The following is an 18,730-nucleotide window of genomic DNA, read 5'->3' as shown; positions in this document are numbered from 1 at the left end:
TGTCCAAGTTTTTTTTAAAGTTTAGTGAAGTTAGACTTGCATTCATTGTCAATATTTTAGAAACAAAAAATGTAATTTATGCTCAAAGAATAAGTGCTAGTTTTAGATTTTATTATTTAGTATTTATTAAGATTATTTTTGTCCTTCCCACTTATAGTTTTTGTCACTGTAATATAAATGAACTACATAAATGCACAAAAAATACAAAAACTTTGTTTAAAACTAAAAAAATTGTATTATTATGCTGTATAACATTCAGTCTGAATGTTACACAATTAGCTTTTTTGCTTATTTGACCCGTTTTGAATGTTTGTGTGGAACTCTTTGTTTCTAGATTTTTCTATTCTATTTTCTATTCTATTTTTATTCAATTTAACTTGCTACATGGACAGATCATTTTATTTTTTTAAAGTAATTTACATCCTAAGACCAGAGTTTTTTTCCTATTTGTGGCTGATCTCTTTTTGGAAAATGTGACCTTCTACACAAATTAGAAATTTTAATTTTCAATATTTGTCACCAGTGGCCAAAATATTAAAACTTTCATTTGTCATCCATCCTAGCATAAATAAACCATAGTAATGGCATATCAGTAGATTACAGAGTAACTGTCAGAAAAAAATAGTGTTCTGTACTTTTATTTGTGTGTACAAATTCATCAAATGTCCCTATTTTTTATTGAATTTGAAAGAAAGAAGAGCTGGAATATTAAAGTTAAATTTCTGCCTGAGCCCTCCATACTGTTAACCTTTCATGTAACTTTCTAAAGAATTAAAGCAGAGAAAAGCAGGAATCTTCATTGAGACGCACAGAGGCGATTCAAAAATGTCTGAGGCATCTGAAGAGTGGAGCATTTTAAAGACATGAGTTGGAGTTAAGAGAAATTCATCAAGGCAACAGAGCAGCTTCACCCTGTTTGGTTCTGACCTGGTTCTACCATCTCCGAGCTCTGCTGGGTTTGTGAACCACCAATAAAACGAAGGTCTTTGGTATTTATGAACTAACTCACTGACTGATGGACTCACTGGGGACTAAAGAATAGAGAAACCTGAGCGGCTGTCGTGGTTCTGGTTCGACCTCGAACAGCCGCGTTCTGAATGAGCTGTAGTTTTCTAACCGGGTTTTTAGCAGAGGATTGGTACAGCAGAAGAAAGCACCAGTCAGCTTCTCTAAATATAGTCCTGACATGAGATCATAAGTCTCATTACTTGAAGGAGATGACTTAAATTTGGAGGCTGAAACTCCGGCCAAAGTCTTTTATAACACCAAGCTTTTCAACCAAACGCTAAGAAAGCAGCTCTGCAGTTACCTTCAGTCTGTTCTTTACGTTTCCAGGAGACATTCACTCCTTTACTTTGATTGTTTAAGCTCCACTTCATTGGGAGACAAGGTTATGTCAGGAACTGTAACGAGAGAGTCCTTACCTTTTTTTCTAGTATTTCTAATTGCTCCTTATAAAAGGCGGACAACGTGGCGAGCTCCGCCTCCTTCCTCTCCAACTGTTTGGCCTAAAAAATAGAGGAAAAAAAGGTCAGAAAAAAAAGATTTAAAATATAAGGGGTGAAAAAAATCCTTCAAATTTCCCAAAAATGTTTATTTTACATTTTAATAAGACTGAAGGTCCTTTTCTGAATTAACAAATCTGTTGTCTGCACAGATGAACAAACATTCAAAGGACCAAACTCTACCAAATGATCAAATTAAACTGCAGATAGTTAAAACAAACATCTAAAATAGCTTAAGCACATTAAAATGACCACTACAGATGAAGATTATCAGAGGATGTTTCTGGGTCTGTTTGTTTTTCAGACTCCTGCTGAAAATCAAGTTCAGTTAAAATAAAATTTAGATGCAGACTAAATGTGTGTCTTCCTATTGTCTAAATATGGACGTAAATGGAAGAAAGTGATGAAACAAAAAAAGTACAAGATGATGGCTTAAACATACAACAATCTTGGAATATTTGGTTGGATGTGAACATGCAACGAAACTTACAAGACTACTGTGGGGTCATGACCCTGCACAGCTGTGGCAGGGGTCGAAATGGCGCCGTTGGCGTTAGGATGAGGTGATAGCTTTTAATAAGCCCTCTGAGCCAAGCTTTGACAGGAAGCAAGGTGGCAAATTGGCCGCAGGAAGACCCAGAGTTTGGGCAAAGCAGCATGCAAGCAGAGGAAAACAGAAGGCAGATGTCAAAAAGAGGCACAGGGAAAAATAAAGCAGGCAGTTGAGCTGGAGAACAGACATTGCCATGCACTGGGAAAAAGAGGTAAAACAAAAGAATCATCCATCCATCCATCCATCCATCTTCCTCCGCTTTTCCGGGACCGGGTCACGGGGGCAGCAGTCTAAGCAGAGATGCCCATGCTTCCCTCGCCCCAGCCACTTCCTCCAGCTCCTCTGGGGGGACCCCGGAGCGTTCCCAGGCCAGCCAAGAGACATAGTCTCTCCAGCGTGTCCTGGGTCTTCCCCAGGGCCTCCGCCCAGTGGGACATGCCCGGCACACCTCTCCAGGGAGGCGTCCAGGAGGCATCCGGACTAGATGCCCCAGCCACCTCAACTGGCTCCTTTCGATGTGGAGGAGAAGCAGTTCTACTCCGAGCTCTCCGCGGGTGACCGAGCTTCTCACCCTATCTCTAAGGGAGCGCCCAGCCACCCTGCGGAGGAAGCTCATTTTGAGCCGCTTGTATTCGTGACCTCGTTCTTTGGGTCATGACCCAGAGCTCATGACCTTAGGTGAGTATTGGAACGAAGATCGACCGGTAAATTGAGAGCTTTGCTTTTTGGCTCAGCTCTCTCTTCACCACAACGGACCAATACAGCGACCGCATAACTACGGACGCCGCTCCGATCCACCTGTCAATCTCACGCTCCGGTCTTCCCTCACTCGTGAACAAGACGCCAAGGTATTTAAACTCCTCCACCTGGGGCAGGGACACTCCACCCACCGAGAGATGGCAAACTACCTTTCTCCGGTCGAGAACCATGGCCTCAGATTTAGCGGTGCTGACCCTCATCCCAGCCGCTTCACACTCAAGAATCAATTCTTTGCAAAGTCTGGACAGAGATGAAATGTGACTACAGAGAAAAGACTGCTTTAAAAGTATGAATGTTAGGTCTATGGTCACATATTTCATAAAATGCCACCACCACATGATGACTTAAATGCAAATTTGGCAGGTTCCCGCAAAGCGGCATTTGTGATCGAGAGGTGGCAATCGCATTTTTACACAGCAAGCAGAGGTTTGAAGAAAAAGTTACAATTCGATGATTTGATGGCACTAGAAGGACTGTTGAGATGGACCGGGGGCCCGATTATGACCAGATGCCAATCTGGCAGTCCCAGCCACCGTGGTTCCAAATGGAGAGCCGGCACTGACGCTGCACAAACTCATCATGGTGTTGATGGCACCACAACAACTCTGAGATCTGCGTCTTGACAAATTGCGGTTGATGCTGAGAAGAATTTGAAGAAGACAGAACATTGTGCTGCTGCAATGATCATAGAAGAAGAGAAACTCGCACAAGAAGGGGGAAGAAGATGTTGTTGGGTGAGGCCGTGGTTGGTGCAGTGACTATACAGACAGTTTACATACCCCCGGGCTATCGGGTATATAAATGTCTCTGGACGGTGGCTGGTTGTATTTAATGTGGATGGGCCCCCCGTCCAGAGACATTTACACATTGTCCAATCAGAGCTGCTGCTGACCGATCCGGCTGCCACCGGCTTGGAGCCACCCAGTTTCGAAATGGTTTACCCTAGAAATGATGTCAAGTTTACAGGCAACAACGGTCAAAGTGTGACGTTTTGTCAACCTCTAGTTTGTTTTTGACCAATTTAATGCCAGATTGTACAGAACTGTAGGCATCTTGGCTGAAAAAAATGAGGAAATAGGCCAGGAAAGAGCCAGTAACATTCCTCTAGATGTTAGGATTTGATAGTTAAAAATCAGCTCAAAAAAACTTTCAGTGGAGTTTGGATACATAAAATACATACATAAAATAACCGCAGCACAGATTTGTAGATCTTAAATGTAACCACAGACGTGAAGAAGACTTTTTTTCCAAACAGACTTAATTGTAAAAAGCTAAATTTAAAGACCCACTCTAATGAAAAAGATGTTTTTAACATCATCTTGCTGCATTTTTCTGATGATGGACATGTATAGAGCAAAATTAACATTAAAACGGCATTTCGGAGTATTTCTTTATTCAAATCATTGTGAATCAGGAGCAGATGAAAAAATGCCCTTGAAAAAAATTGTATTTGTGACGTAGAAAATACGCTTGGTGGGCCACAATGCATCTGGGATCTGGATCTAAGCTGTACGGCTGAATAGCTCCAGTATTGCTCACCATTTTTGTTGCACCGCTAATGTTAGGTTGGGGGTTGTGAGGGGCTGTAAGCTAGCTGGAAAGAGCATAAACAAAGGGATGATGGTAAATGAAGGCAAATTTCTAATGAACTCCACCCGCTCTGCAGAAACTATGTACTGGAAAACTACATAGGTTTTTTAATTTTGGATCAAAACAGCATAAACATAAATAAAAGACCACTGGGAACCCTTTAAATCAAAAGATGATCAGAGTAGGTTTTTAGGTTCCTTTTTTTAACACGGAGTCAGAGGAAACTTGTTCCCTTTCTAAATCAGCCCCCAGTGGTCATTTGAGGAACTGCAACATTTGGTAATTCTGGGTTAAATTGGGGAACAGAAGGCCGAAGTTTGGTTTAAAACGGAATCAGAGTCCTGTCATTGGTCATGACAAGTCTGTGATGTCACATTAGAAACGATTGAATAATAGATTTTCTGTGTGTTTCTTTAAAAAGAAATGGAAAAAAAGTAAAACACATAAAAGGAGGAAGTAAGAAAATAGAGAAAAAGTGTGTCAAGTCAAAAGCCGTCAAGTCATGGCATGGCTTTTTATCTTCACAGGATCATCTCTCACTTTAACATGAAAGTGATCTTTTTTGTTTGACCTCATTGAGAAGACAAAAATGACAAAGATGGAACTAAGAATGAAAAGAAAAAGTACAAAGGTGAAACAGAAGATATGTAAGAATAACAGCAAGAACGTCTGTTTATTTATGAAGAGCTGTGTTTGGTGATGATGGCAAAACTTGATTTTCTGAAATCAGCTGATAGTTGGAGTTTAAGTTCCATTCTGTCACGCACATACCCAGCCGTGCTGACAAAGTGAGGAACCGCCCCTTCCAGGAAGAGTCTTCGCTGCCAGCTCCGCCCCCAGGCAAACAAACACGCCCACTTTCTCCGCGGTGCTAATGGAGATCGGCTTAACGCTTTCCTTTTTTGTGCACAATTTGCACATCCATCTATGCAAAAGTTTGCTTGTTGTTGGTTTTCCTGGGTGAAACGCAGACACGCTGCCAATGCCGGCTCTGTTGGCGTCATGAAATTGGCGGGAAACCCACAAGGAGCAAAAGGCGGAGCCTCATTGATAGAGTGATCTAACTTCTGGGTACAAAATGAGCTGCGAAAATAACTCATATTTCATTCAAAAAAATCTTCGTTAGTGTGCCAAAAGTAACATGTCATCACTCTGAAAGGCTTAAGAATAGCATGATAAAGGCCCTTTAGAGGCAAAGAGGGATGAAGGTGATGATGATGGAGCTCATTGATGAATGGACGGAACTCATAAACACATACAACTCAAAGCAGAATGAGTTAAGTGTGAATCCGGCACAGCTACAGCACTATGATCATGACATGGGGGGGTCTATGAAAGTGGCAGCAGGAGGAGGCAATGGGACCTGAATTTATGTAGCGCTGAAATGAAACACGTGCACACAGTGTGTCACGGTGTAATGATAACTGATTACTGTACATCAGAGAGTGATCTAGATCAGTTAGAAAAACATTTTCCGTGACTGATCCACTGATTATCTGTGCATTTTACTCATGTGACAGATTCGGTAGTGCAAGCACACACTTTAACTGATTGACATTGCATTTATTTTAATCCAGTGTAATCTTAGCCTCACTTAGCAGATGCACACAAACCCCAAAAGCACATCTGCAAACTCCTAGCCTGCACTGGCTGCACTTTTCTTTGAACAGCGGCTTTCTGATGCTTTGAGGATGTGTGTTTGCATGTAAAATCACCTTTGCTAGAGGCCCGGATGATGTGTAATTTTCTAGCTGAATACCTCTGAAAGTGTTGTTGTGTGGAATGGCAGTGGCAGCACACTTGCAGCCTTGCTTTAAAGCACTGTGAAAACATGACATTTGAATAGAAAGGAGACACGGAGAGAAAGGGGAGAAGCCAGACTAAGGTAATAGAATTGCTGCTTACCCATGCATCCAAATCTGCTGGCTGGGAAAGAAAGAAGGGGCCGAGGTTAGAGCTGCGGCAGAGTCCAGAGAAGGAAAAGCTAGGGAATCAGGGTCTGACAGACCATCAGTGACTCAGTTACCCTTTATTTGATCTACTTCAAATGTTACTTGTTAGAAACACAAGGTAGTACTCCAAGTGTGATGTTCAGGCTGATCTTCATCACAGAACCTTTTGTTAGAGCCTTAATCACATGCACCTGTACAGGGGAAACCTGTAAGGGGGTTCCGGTTTTTTTGGGTAGTCTAAACCCGTGGAGGGCCATAGAGAGGAGATGTGTCTTGCTCGTTTCCTTGAGGCAGGTAAGTTCACCTCAAGGGATGTCATGAAGATGGAAGGTACCATTGTCATGCGTGTGGTAGGTGTATCAGGAAGTATTTGTAAGGGTTTATGGAAGTTCTACGCACTTATGTCATTATCATAATGTACCCTTATAGTACACACTAGTAAGGTGCAAGTGCTGGCTCCCTACACGGGGCGCGCACGTGATACGCAAGTCCCTGAAGGACACCCGTGCACTTTGATTGTCTAAATACCTACTTTCTAACATCACTTGAACAGCAGTAGCAGGGTCCTTTAGGAGTGCGCACGATTTGAGGAGTTGCACATGGCCGAGTTCCCCCTTAGTTACTCTTTCATGTTGTATAAGAGCTTGCTAAGACCCGGTTCAGTAGTTTTTTCCAGCCACAGTATGACTTTTGGTCCTTCGAATCCTTGAACTTTCAAGATATTCCAGGATTTTTGCCTTCATTGAAATGCATGGGGAATCCTTGGTGCAGAAGGTCGCTGGTTGGAGACCCGGCATTTTCCACAAAAATATCTTTTTTGTTATTGTGCTGTTTTCACTTTATGTATGCTCAACTTTGATCATTTCCTTCTCTTTTTTTGCCAATTATTAGCCTCTAAGTTTCCTTTGTATTCAACAAAAAAAAAAAACACAGGAATAGAAAACTCGGTTGTTTCTTCTTCCACGTTTACACTTTCACAGCCGTATAAACTGAGAATATTTCTCAACCATATCCAGGCTTTAGTGCATTCATAAAAGGTAGTGCCACATGTTTTCTGAATCTCAACACTGTTATTTCCTGACATTATCGTAAAACATAAGAGCACTCACTGCAGTGTATTGCTTGTAGGACAGAACCACTCCATGCGTTTTGGGCCAGAAGCGAGGAAGAACATCTTCGATCGAAGCTCACATCATCATTTACAGACGTGCTTAACACTGACTCTAGAACGCAAACATCCAACGCCGCAGAGCCACATATGCCTAGCTAGCATTAAGCGGAAGGACATTCAGAAAGACGCGCAGACTGGTCCGAACTACTGCTCCCCGTCTGGTATTGAACAAACAGCTGAGGGGGACAGATCAAAGCAGTGGGTGGCTCTAATGTTGCCACGCCTCATAAAAAAACACCATCAAGTTAAATGAGGTGAACTCACAAAGCCGGCTGATGCAGGCCGAGTATGTGAGGTTTTGGGTAATGTGTGCGATGGATACAGTCAACACCATCTGTTAAACCTCCCTGCTCTTCAGTGGCATGAAAGTCTAACTGGGACTTTGTGAGAACATGTGGACCCCCCCCAGCACACAAAATGCTCACAGCAGTGAAGAGGCTCTACTGCCAAAGATAAGAGACTTTAGAAATGACATGAGGGGGGCATGTTTTTGCAGACATGAAGATAAACCCGCACCCTTGTGAGAGTTACCCGTGTGAGTCCATGGACCTAAACAAAAGTTCAATGGGGTTAATTCAGGACTACCGTCACACCACTCCATCCTCCCCACTCCCAACCTCTAGATGTTGTCTGTATGATTTCAGGTTCTGGAGGGTCTTCACCGGACGAATAAGTTTTTGAGACTGCGCTCAACAGTGAGAAACCTCGTCATCGATAATCTGGATACTGTGCTGCCCCACACCATCATACCTCCTCCACCAAAACCTACTTCTTCCCCAAGCGTCCTCCACGTGTTCAGGGTCAGATGCCAACATCGGCATTGTGTCTGATCATAAATGTCAGTCAAAGTGGCACGATACTTGAGGCAAACACAAGCAGACCACTGAAACCGGACTCCAGCTCACAGGCCCTGCCAATCATACATAAATCTGATTTACAGTCATTTTTGTACCTCACCAATAACCAAAGGAAAACAGATTTTCCAATTGGTCGTATGCATTGCATGTAGAGATTTTTTTCTCTTCTTCGAATTGAATAGTTTCAACATAGGATTTGATCAAATGAGGCACATTTTATGAATCTTCTACAAATGCAAATGTGATTAAATCTCAATTAGCCTTCTGCCCCCTTAAAATTACATTTAGTCTCCACAAAAAAGTCGTTTTGAAACCATTTAAAAAGGCACATAAATGTTCTTTTTGGAATTATTTGAAAAGAGTTTAGAATCGTTCATGCATGTCAGGTGAACGAAGAACCTACAATACATGTTTTTAGGGGGGAACAGGGCCAAACACTGATCTGCACAGAGACGTGAGCCACCCTTCAGTATAAACTCCTCTTTCATGGATCTCAATCCGTTCAATTATTCAAGCTCGTGTGTTTACCGTGTGGGTCACCAGATGCAGCAGCTTGGCAACGCTTCATGCTTGATTTAGACTTAAAACCTTCGCCGTCCAACAACAACAACATGGCCTGTCGGTGGGCTTGTTTTATTACTTTTTTGTTTTTTTGGAGGGGGGGTGAAAAAAAGAAAACCATGTGAGCGCGCACGTGTGCGGTTGTGCTCGCCTGACAGGATGAGACCTTTCAGTCTCCGAAACAACCTCAGAGGATGAGAAGCGCTTCCTTGGAAATCAATTATGTAAATACAAAATTATGCAAATGGGACATTTAAATAAATCTGTGTATTTGGGGAGAAAAAGATTTTCGGTGTTGTTTCATACTTGGACTCCAGAGCAAAAAGAGGGGGGGGGTAAAATTAGGATTAGTCTAGTGAATGTCACTGGCAGACACTCTGTAGAGTTAAAGTCCTGATTTAGTTTTTTAATTAGGAGGAAGGAGGTGAGGAGGAAGAGGGAGCGATCCAAACGCAGACAGAGAGGAGAAAATAACATCGGACTCACTGACAGCATTCCTCATGTCGCTGCTCGACAGGAATGGATAAGGTGGGAACATTCATCATGTGTGACAGTAATAAACACAACTGGAACCGCTGAGTGCCCCCCCCCCTCCTTCCCTAAAGCTCCTGTTTGGTCAATACTGCTGTTTGCCATAAACTCTACTTTGAATTGATCCCCAAACTCAGTTGTAAAAGGAACACCGCATTGCCAGTGGGAGCTTTTGAGGCTCATTAATTCAGAAACCAAACGAAGGTCTGGAAACGCAGTGATGAGGATGTGTGGAGTAAAGCTGCTGAACTCCACTCATTACAGATGAGAAACTCTCCCAATTATGACACGCCCCTTTACTGCAAAAAAATAATGCTAAAACCAGCTGTGCTGTGTGCTTTTCTGACATGCTTCCTGCAGCACATCCCTGTACATGCAATGTAATCGATCAGCATGCTGCCATATGAGCACGGGTTTGGATGAGGTTGACTTCAAATAGTTTACAAGTAAAATCCCCCAAAACACAAAGCCCTGTTAGCCGTGACAACGGGCTTTAATGTTTAGTTTACCTAAATCATTATCTCATCAACTAAAACAACGTTACAAGAGATACTGATGTCATTGTTTTTGTCTAACAATGATGCATTCTGGTCATAACAAAGCAGAATAAACCATTTTTTAGTGTGAAGGTTTTTGCTTTTGGTATTTATGTTTAAAAAAAAAGTTTTTAGCATGTTATGCACTTTGTGTTACATATAAAGTGCTTTATACGCAAATGTTGATTTGATGACAGTTAGATTGCGATAAATAAAATGTGTTACATTGATAAGAAACCAAATATACAGAGATTTTTAGTTAAATATTGAAAAATGTGAAGTGAGATGGTACTTAAAGAACCAGCTGAGTGGAATAAATGGATTCGCAGATGGAAAAATAGAACCAAACAGGAAGACTTCCACGTTTTCATTCAACTAAAATCCAACAGTTAGGATTTGATGAAGCAAAAAGAACAAAAACTCCAGATTTTACAGACCTGCCAACACAGATCGGGAAGAAAGTGAAAGAGACAGATTGGAACACAAGGTGAGAACAGAAACTGGCTTCAGTACTGGGATGTATTCAACTGGAAAAAATAAAACAAAATAGTTCTTATTTCAATTAAACTCAGTTGATTTTGCTTTGACACAAAAGCAACTATTTAAAAAAAAACTCTACAAAAAAGTTAACAGCTTCTTAACTTAATAACACTACACAAAAAATGTTTTTATAGGGAGAGTATTAGAGATAAAACTTTATCTTTAATTCACAGTGGAATTTTAACATTTTTAAGTATTTATTTTTTTAAATCTGCGACAGGACAGGTGCGGCGCTGGATTTGTGTGCAGCTTTGTACGTCTGCTCTGCATACATCCAAACCTCCCAACCCGGCGAGCTCTGCTCGTCAGCATTTGCCGCTGCTCGGGGCGGCGGGGGGGCTGTGGGGGAGCGCACAAAGGGGCTTAACATGCAGAAAAGATGTCAAGTCTGTGATAACACCGCCTGATAGCGGCACAAATGTGTAAATGTGTGTCTAAATCATTGCAGCTCGCATGTGTGTGTGTGTGTGTGTGTGTATGTGTGTGTGGGTGTGGGTGTGTGTGTGTGTGTGTGTGTGTGTGTGTTCACCGTGAACCGTCACTGAGACAGTCAAAGAGTCACCGCTATGCTCAGAAAAAGCTTCATCTCCTTTACACCAGATGCTTATCTTGTTTTATTTAGTTGCTTATTGCTTTAGTTTTTAGCTCTTTTCATTTTTTAAAGAAATCAGAATGCTTATACTTTTAATGTTTATTTCAAACTTTACATTTTTCATTCTCGATGACAAAATGAATGGTTAAAGCGTCAAATTTCTCCAAAACATGGTTCTCAATAAAGACCCACTCTGATGAAAACGGTGTTTCTAACATGTTCTGGTGGCATTTTTCTGATGATGAAGGACAAATATAAACAAAGTGAAGATTAAAATGGAATTTTTGAGAATTTTTTCTTTTATTTTAATTGCTGTGAATCAGGCGCCGAAGAAAAAAAAGGCCGTTTGAAAAAGAGCCATTTGTGACGTATACTGTAACACAACACTTCCCCGCTCCACTCTGTTCCTCTCAGCAATGGGGGAGATCCACATTAATGGTCCCACCCACAACTCAGAGATGGATTTCTAATGAACTCCTGCCGCTCTGCAGAAACTAAGTCCTAGAAAACGACACAGATGTTTTGATTTTGGCTAAAAACAGGACCTCTGGGAACACTTTGAAGATAAATCAAAAGACAACGGGTGTGGGAATTGAATGAAAATGCTATTGGAGTGGGATACTTTTCATTTCTTCACATAGAACGGAAACACGGAAATGCGTCTTTAAGAACTTAGCAAACTTTAAAAGACAAAATCTTTATTTGTACGTCTTTTTTAAATAATTGAATCAGAAATGTTACCATTTTGCAATCACCTGAACAGCGATTTTTAGCAGCTTTTGCAGACAATATTCTGATTCAAGCTTCAACTGTTTCAGCTGTTTTCATCTTCTCAAGAAAATCTAGCACCAAGCCATCTCCATGTTTCCACCAAAACCTTCATATTAGCTTAAACTTCAATCATCCTCATCTATCAGAATCCGTGCATTTTTGCAGGAATACAGATGTTCAGTTAGATTTCAAATGTGTTGATTACTAGTTGGATTGCCATCACCATAATCCCAGAGATTAGCCAATTCAATAGAAGCATGATAGATTGCGCAGGTTAGGAAGTGTCTGAAAAAAAGAACGGATGTGTGTGAAGTTCTGACAGGGGGCTGGTGTTTGAAGGGTGCTGCATGTTGGGTTGAAGCGCGGCCTTTGGTCTCTTATCGGCGTCTTCAGCGCAGCAGCAGCTGCGAGCTGCATGTGTGGCCTCAACAGCTGCGGCCTCACGGCGTGTCATCTCAGGTCCGGCTTTAATGAATGTGGGGATTTTGGCCTGGGTTTTCCATCATCGTTCTGCCGGACAGTGACAACAGCTTCCCTCTGACTCATCCCTCACACGTGCACGCGTGTGCACACACACAGACACACACACACAGTGTAGAAAGATAAAAAGAAGAGACGGAAGAAGAAAAAATCTAGAGGAAGGAAACATGTTGCCCAGCAGCACAACACCAAGTCATCCCACATCTTCTACTTTGAGCTTAAGATGTTTCAACACTGCCATCTAGTGACCAGTCCAAGGATTTATTAGTTTCAAACTGCACATTTACTTTAAAGTCCCCTATGTAAAAAAATGTTCATGTATAAAAACATTCCCCGGGGATGTTTTAATTATGATTATGACGTTTTTAACCAACATCCCACAACCTAAATGTCTTAAAAAGCCAAATTTCATGTTTACCTGAACCCGTCTCCTTTTGGAAAGTTCAATAGAAATTTGCCTCCTTCTGCTGCATGAGAAGGGGGCGGAGCAGAGAGCTTGTGGCCCACCCATAGCATTTTCCGACATAACAAATAAGATCTTTTTTTTAAACAGCATCTATTTGTTTGCTACAATGTAAAGATATACTAAGAATTAAATTTTAAGCCTAATTTTCTATATACATGTCCTCCATCATCAGAAAAATGATAAAAAACACAATTTTTAAACAAGTAGGTCTTTAAAGGTCAATTTTTTATTTTTTTTTATTGGTAGCTGTGTTTGTCAGATCTGTTTTTTCAAGTGTTTGTTGTTTTGTTTTGTTGTTCTGTTGTCTCACTTAAATAAATAAATACATTTAAAAAAAAAAAGGTCAATTTTTTAACTCTAAATTCAAAATTATTTTAAACATCTAGTCATAACAATTCTGGATTTCTTGGTTTTAATTTGACATAAATGTCTGCCTTTAGGTGTTTTTCCTATTTGTGGGGTTAATTAAAGAAATGCAGCGTCAATAATTGGATTCAGCTGAATAAACATGCATTTTATTGGCAAAAATGTATTTAAAAGAAAAAAAAAGAAAAGAAAACACCTTTCTTTCCACAGCTCCATTAGCTTCAAGCAGGTCTTTGTTCCAGCCTGCACGCATGTGCTTAGCGTGTGATACCTCTGCATACTAATGCCTTCGTAGTTTTTCACAGGGACAACACTTGTGGAGGTGAAAAGAAAAAGACTGGAGGAAAAACAAACACAGGAAGTGCGAAAATGGAGAGGGAAAGAGGTGTTAAAGTGCTGTGACATTTCATTTCGTCTGCACCTTCCTTCGAGTGTTAAATGTGGTCTTGTGACAAGATAAGACCATATTGCAAAAAAGCTGTGCGCGATCGCACCTTTCCAGGTAGAGTGACAGGTCGGACACAAGAATAGTAGAAATTGTGCCAAAGATGGAAAAGTACACGATGGACGGAGACTTTACATTCAAATGATTTCTTTTGAAAAGATTTCTGAAACAAAAACCAATTTGATCATAAAATTATAAACTTGATGTAAACGCAGGAAAAACTGCAAAGCTCAAAAGGGTATTTAGGTGCAGAGAGAGTAGGACTTTTATTTCTGTATATTTGCATTCTGGAGAACATGTCAGTGTAAATTGGTTAATGAGCTTTCTTCCCATTGTAGTCGATCCATCGTAGGCCTTAGTCACAACTGTCCTTACGGGTGGACACAAGTTGTCTGCAGGTGAGAAAAGGGCAAACCTGTACAGGGCACGGAGGTGGTCGTCACGAAACATCAAGGTCGTGAACCGCTCGGTGCACATTTCTTTCTACGGGCATGATGCGGGCGACAGGTCGTAGAGAACACTTATACAACACGTAAGGTTAAGTAAGGGTGAAGTAGGCGATAAGGAGGCGTGTGTCCCACAAATTTCACCCCAAATCCTGCAACCTCTGCAAGGACCCTGTTAGTCCTGTTCATGTGATGTTAGAAATGAGGACATCAGACCATCAGGGTGTAGTTGGTGTGGACATCCTACGCGCATCCTATGGGGCTCTTGCATATCACTTGCACACCACGTACGCTTACCATTCGCGAGCAGCCAGTAAGGAACCAGGAACCAGTACTCACACCTTACTAAACACTAGAGTGTGCCTTAAGGGTGAACTACGACAACATCACCTGTAGGGCATAACTTCTACCCTCCTTACAAATACTTATTGAAACAGCCACCACACATACGACAATGGTACGTTCCGTTTTCATGACGTCCCCTTAAGATGGCCGTACGATCCTAAAGACACACCTGTGCTTCCCTTACGGTGCAACCACAGCAAAGACCCTCCACGAGCCGGACAAATCAAAAACCAGCTGCGCCCCTGCGGGTCAACGCCCACTTACAGGGGAATGTGACTGAAGCTTTAGTCGTTTCTGCTTGAATAACAGGGCGGTCGTGGTGCAGAGGTGAGGCCGTCGACCTAGACCCACCTTGCCCGTTCATGTGTTGAAGTGTCCTTGGGGGAGACACTGAACCCCACATTGTTCCTTGTGGTTATAGTTGGGCGCAAGAGTTTAACAGCGGAGCCGCCATCAGTGTGTGTGTGTGTGTGTGGGTGAATGGGACCGTGATTGCAAAGCACTTTGGACCTTCTAAGGCTGGGGCGTCAAACGATATGCACCATTTAACCTTTTCATATAGTGTCTTCTTCTGTTATATTCTTTCGTTACAGCCACGTCAGCTCCGCACACAAGACAACAAGTCTATCCTTTATATTCGTGAACAGATAATCTGCCCCCCACCCGTCTTGAAAGCTCCTGATGTCCATCTTTTGTTTGGTCATTTTTGTGGAGGATGAAACTAATTTGTCCGATGTGACTGGAGCATGGCTGTCAATGACTGTCAACAGAAAAAAGGAGCGCTTGCCGGTTTTGACTTCACGCCAACATACTAGCAAAGCATTGTGGGATTTGTAGTATTAGCAGTATTAGCGGTATAGAATATATACACGTGTTCTGAGAGGTCGTAAAGATTCATATACACCATATTATTATAAACAAAATCCAAAACAGGCATGGCCAATAATATTGGTCCTATAGTGACTATGGTCATCTTTTACTTATAGCTCTCATCAAAGTATAACTGATGATTATATTGCTTTTGTGTATTATTTCTACTTAATTGCTTGAAATAAACCATTTCAAATCAAATTAAATCAAAGCATTTTTGCTTGAAAATACTAGGGGTGTGTATTGGCAAGAGTTTGACGATAAGATACGTATCCAGATATTGTACCGCAACACGTTTTCTTTCTTTTTTCTTTCTTTTTAAAGTATGACTTAAAAAAAACTCTACCTGAATTTCAATAAGTCTTCCATTGTAATAAAATTTTAAAATTCAGTTTAATTAATAATCACAATGTTAAGCCCTGCAACTGTATCTCATATATCAGTTGCTTTTACCCAAGCAATATTCATAGTGCTTTTATTTTGGTAACGAAAACTATATAAAGGGAACAGTCACACAACAACATATATTGCTGTATAAGAAACAGCAAAACAATTTTACTCAAGAGAAATTCTCTCTCTTCTGTGCCACAAAAGCCAGCCAATCACAGACATGGACATGAAGGTTGATGCTGGTTGGTCAGAAATTCTTCCAAAATGATTAAGGTTGTGTCTGAATTCTTTCCCTACTCACTATATAGTGCAATATTTAAAGTTTAAAACAGTAATTGTTGCCTTCAGAATGAATAATGGCACATAAATCAAAAGATGAACCGCGATATAGCGAGGGACCCTGTAGAATTATATGCCATTTAAAACATTTAAATTATGGTTCTATACTAGTTTTAAATTGATCTTCTATTCTCCATGAATGCAAAATTAAATATTTAAATATTAGATGCTGGTATTTGCAGACATGAATTTGGATTTATTAGCATATAAAATCCCACGTTATGATTCTTGATCAAAATATTAGTGAAGAAAAACAAATATAAAAAGTTACTGCAATACTAAAACTCTGAACTCAAGCCGGTACTTCTAAAGAGTTTGCAGGGATGCTGCAAACTCACATGCAGGCGAGCCCCTGTCGAAGACATCAGCGCTACAGAAGGAGCCAATGACTCATGCGAGTGATGGTGACAGGCAGCCGGAGGCAGGGCCGCTCGACTGTTCGACACCCCCTCACCTCTTCCTCACCCGTGCACAGACGGCCTGCTGGGTAGACCAGAGCGCATGTGATGGAGCAGGCCTGGGAGGAGGCGCGTGTTCGTCCAGCTCCCAGCCGTGCTGCTGCCAGTGAACGCAGCACGGATAGAAAACGCTGCAAAAGGGGAAGCCCACCTGCGAGGCAGAGAAAATTGTTGCTGAAGGAGCTTTCTGAACCAGGGCCGACTCGCGCTCTCTCAGCAGATGAGCCACAGCAAAACGGGGACCCTGCCGTTTTTGATCTACAAAAGAAATTCCATGAGGTTGTACCTTTTTATTGTCTGTTCTCCATCCAGCCGAGAGATGATGAGCAGAAAAAAAAAAAGATGTGCTGCAAACCTGAGCAGACGGGTGAGAGCTGGATGAGAGAGACCCAAAGGAGTCAATGTTTGGTCACAAACACTTCAAACCTTTGAATCTCTAGAACCCCTCCACACCAGAGAGACTGTGAAGCTGATGGCCTGTCTGAGTTTGTACAGTTTCACCACAATTATGTTGGTTTAGAGAGTCTGTGAGCCAATTGGTACAGATGACAACCAGGCAGAGGAAAACTTAAGGAAAACCACTAATTTAAAAAAGGTCCTTCGTTTAGGAAGCAGCTTTAAAGAAAATTCAGATTTGTAATTATGTTTTGCACATGAAAAAGTCCTGCAGAAGGAAGCAGTTCAGATAAAATAAACTGCATCCACTGCTTGCCTTACAAATATCTGAGAATGAGAAACAAGTCTGTCATCCTCCACTCTCAAAATCAGTTTGTGAGCATTTGGGGTAATCCAAGAATAATCCCTGTTGTTACTCCTCAACTTCAATGCAAACCCCTCAAATTCCAGAGGTGTCCCACACCCTGTGGCACGATTGACCAATCACAGGTTGCGGTTTTCTGACATCAGAGTTCCCTCCAGAATAAAGCCATAATTTCTGCTGCCATGTCCTACTGAGGCAGGGACCAGTGAAAGCAGGGGTCTGCAACCCCTTAATGCTAAAAGAGCCGTCACAGAGGCTCACTTCAACGTTTAGAAAAATACATTTTCCTTACCTTTCAAAATAAAATACACCTCGTGTCAAATACTGAAATTCCTGCTGCAGCAAATTCACTTGAATAAAAAGCCAAACCAATCTATCGGTGTGTTTTTGTGCACCTTCGTCCTTTTTCTCTTTCTATGATCAAATGTAAACATGACAACACTAGCAAACTGTTTTTTTGAGTCTTTACATGTAAAAAAATTCATATATTTCACTAACTTTGCATCTGAACCTGACAGTAGAAAAACCATCTTTTTGTTCAGTAATGTGAAATATTCAAATCTAAACATAAATGACAAAACTAACTAGAAGGAGATGCATTTCCAGAAGAAAATACTATATTGCTGAATGAAAATGAAACTTAAAGGGTAATAATTGGAAATAAATACTAATTAGGCCATAAATAAAATGAAAACAGCACAATAACAAAAAAATACGTTTGTGAAAAATGCAAGCGGGGTATCGAACCGGCGAGCTTCTGCACCAAAGATTCCCCATTTATATCAATGGAGGCAAAAATCCTGGAAATCCTGGAACATCTTGAAAATTCAAGGATTTGAAGGACCAAAAGTCACAGCTGGAAAAAACTGAAAGAACTGAACATTTGAATATTTTAATGGTTAAAATAGCTGGAAAATTGTAGAAGGAGTTAAGCGGCAAAAAAAATGGAGAAAGAAAGAGGAAAACAATAGGTTTAAATGCGTTGTAGCATTCGACCAATTAACTAAAACAAGTGAACCAAAAACTACAAACCCATTATTTATTCCAATCCTCCAAGAGAGAATAGTCTGAAAATGGTCATGTTTGTCTGAGAGAAGTGTTCATCGAGGGGTTTAAATGCCTTAAAGTCATGGTGTTATTGGAAAAATGAAGCCTAACAGATTTTGTTGCTACAGAAAAGAGGAAACGCTGGATACTAATTAAGACTGAACTTTTCCTTTGGTGTTTCTTGCTCTTGTATGGGTGGCAAGCATGCTACAATTGGTTTTCCTGGGATGAGCTTCTCAGCCAATCAAAATAAAGGGGGTATTAATGGAGTCTATGATGCCGTTTTTCTCCATTTCAGCATCGCGACAGAGAGAGTCCCCTTCAGATTCTCTGTACAAACATGGGCTGCAACTTCACAGCAGTAAAAGCTTCTTATTCTGTTATCTCTGATTTATTTCAT

General features: G+C 41.1%; 1 protein-coding gene across 6 annotated transcripts in view; it reads right to left on the bottom strand.

Moving 5' to 3' along the window:
* LOC101174907 (MICOS complex subunit mic25a) overlaps nt 1-18,730 on the bottom strand; it is a 56,382-nt gene that overhangs the window by 33,611 nt on the left and 4,041 nt on the right. For 2 of the 6 annotated variants that reach the window (XM_011475600.4, XM_011475601.4), the window contains exons 5-6: nt 6,313-6,333; nt 1,425-1,508 (exon numbers count right to left, since the gene is read on the bottom strand). In XM_011475600.4, the coding sequence (XP_011473902.2) occupies nt 1,425-1,508; nt 6,313-6,333 (105 nt within the window). Of the gene's footprint in view, nt 1-1,424; nt 1,509-5,982; nt 6,229-6,312; nt 6,334-18,730 lie in introns of those variants that run through there. The other 4 variants (XM_078947745.1, XM_078947746.1, XM_011475602.4 and 1 more) reach the window with 2 other exon arrangements.

The sequence above is a fragment of the Oryzias latipes genome, chromosome 5 (genome assembly GCF_053564925.1).
Source record: "Oryzias latipes strain Hd-rR chromosome 5, Olatipes_Hd-rR_3.1".
Taxonomy (NCBI): domain Eukaryota; kingdom Metazoa; phylum Chordata; class Actinopteri; order Beloniformes; family Adrianichthyidae; genus Oryzias; species Oryzias latipes.
Note: the sequence above shows the minus strand (reverse complement) of the source record. Positions and strands in the feature narration are given on the sequence as shown.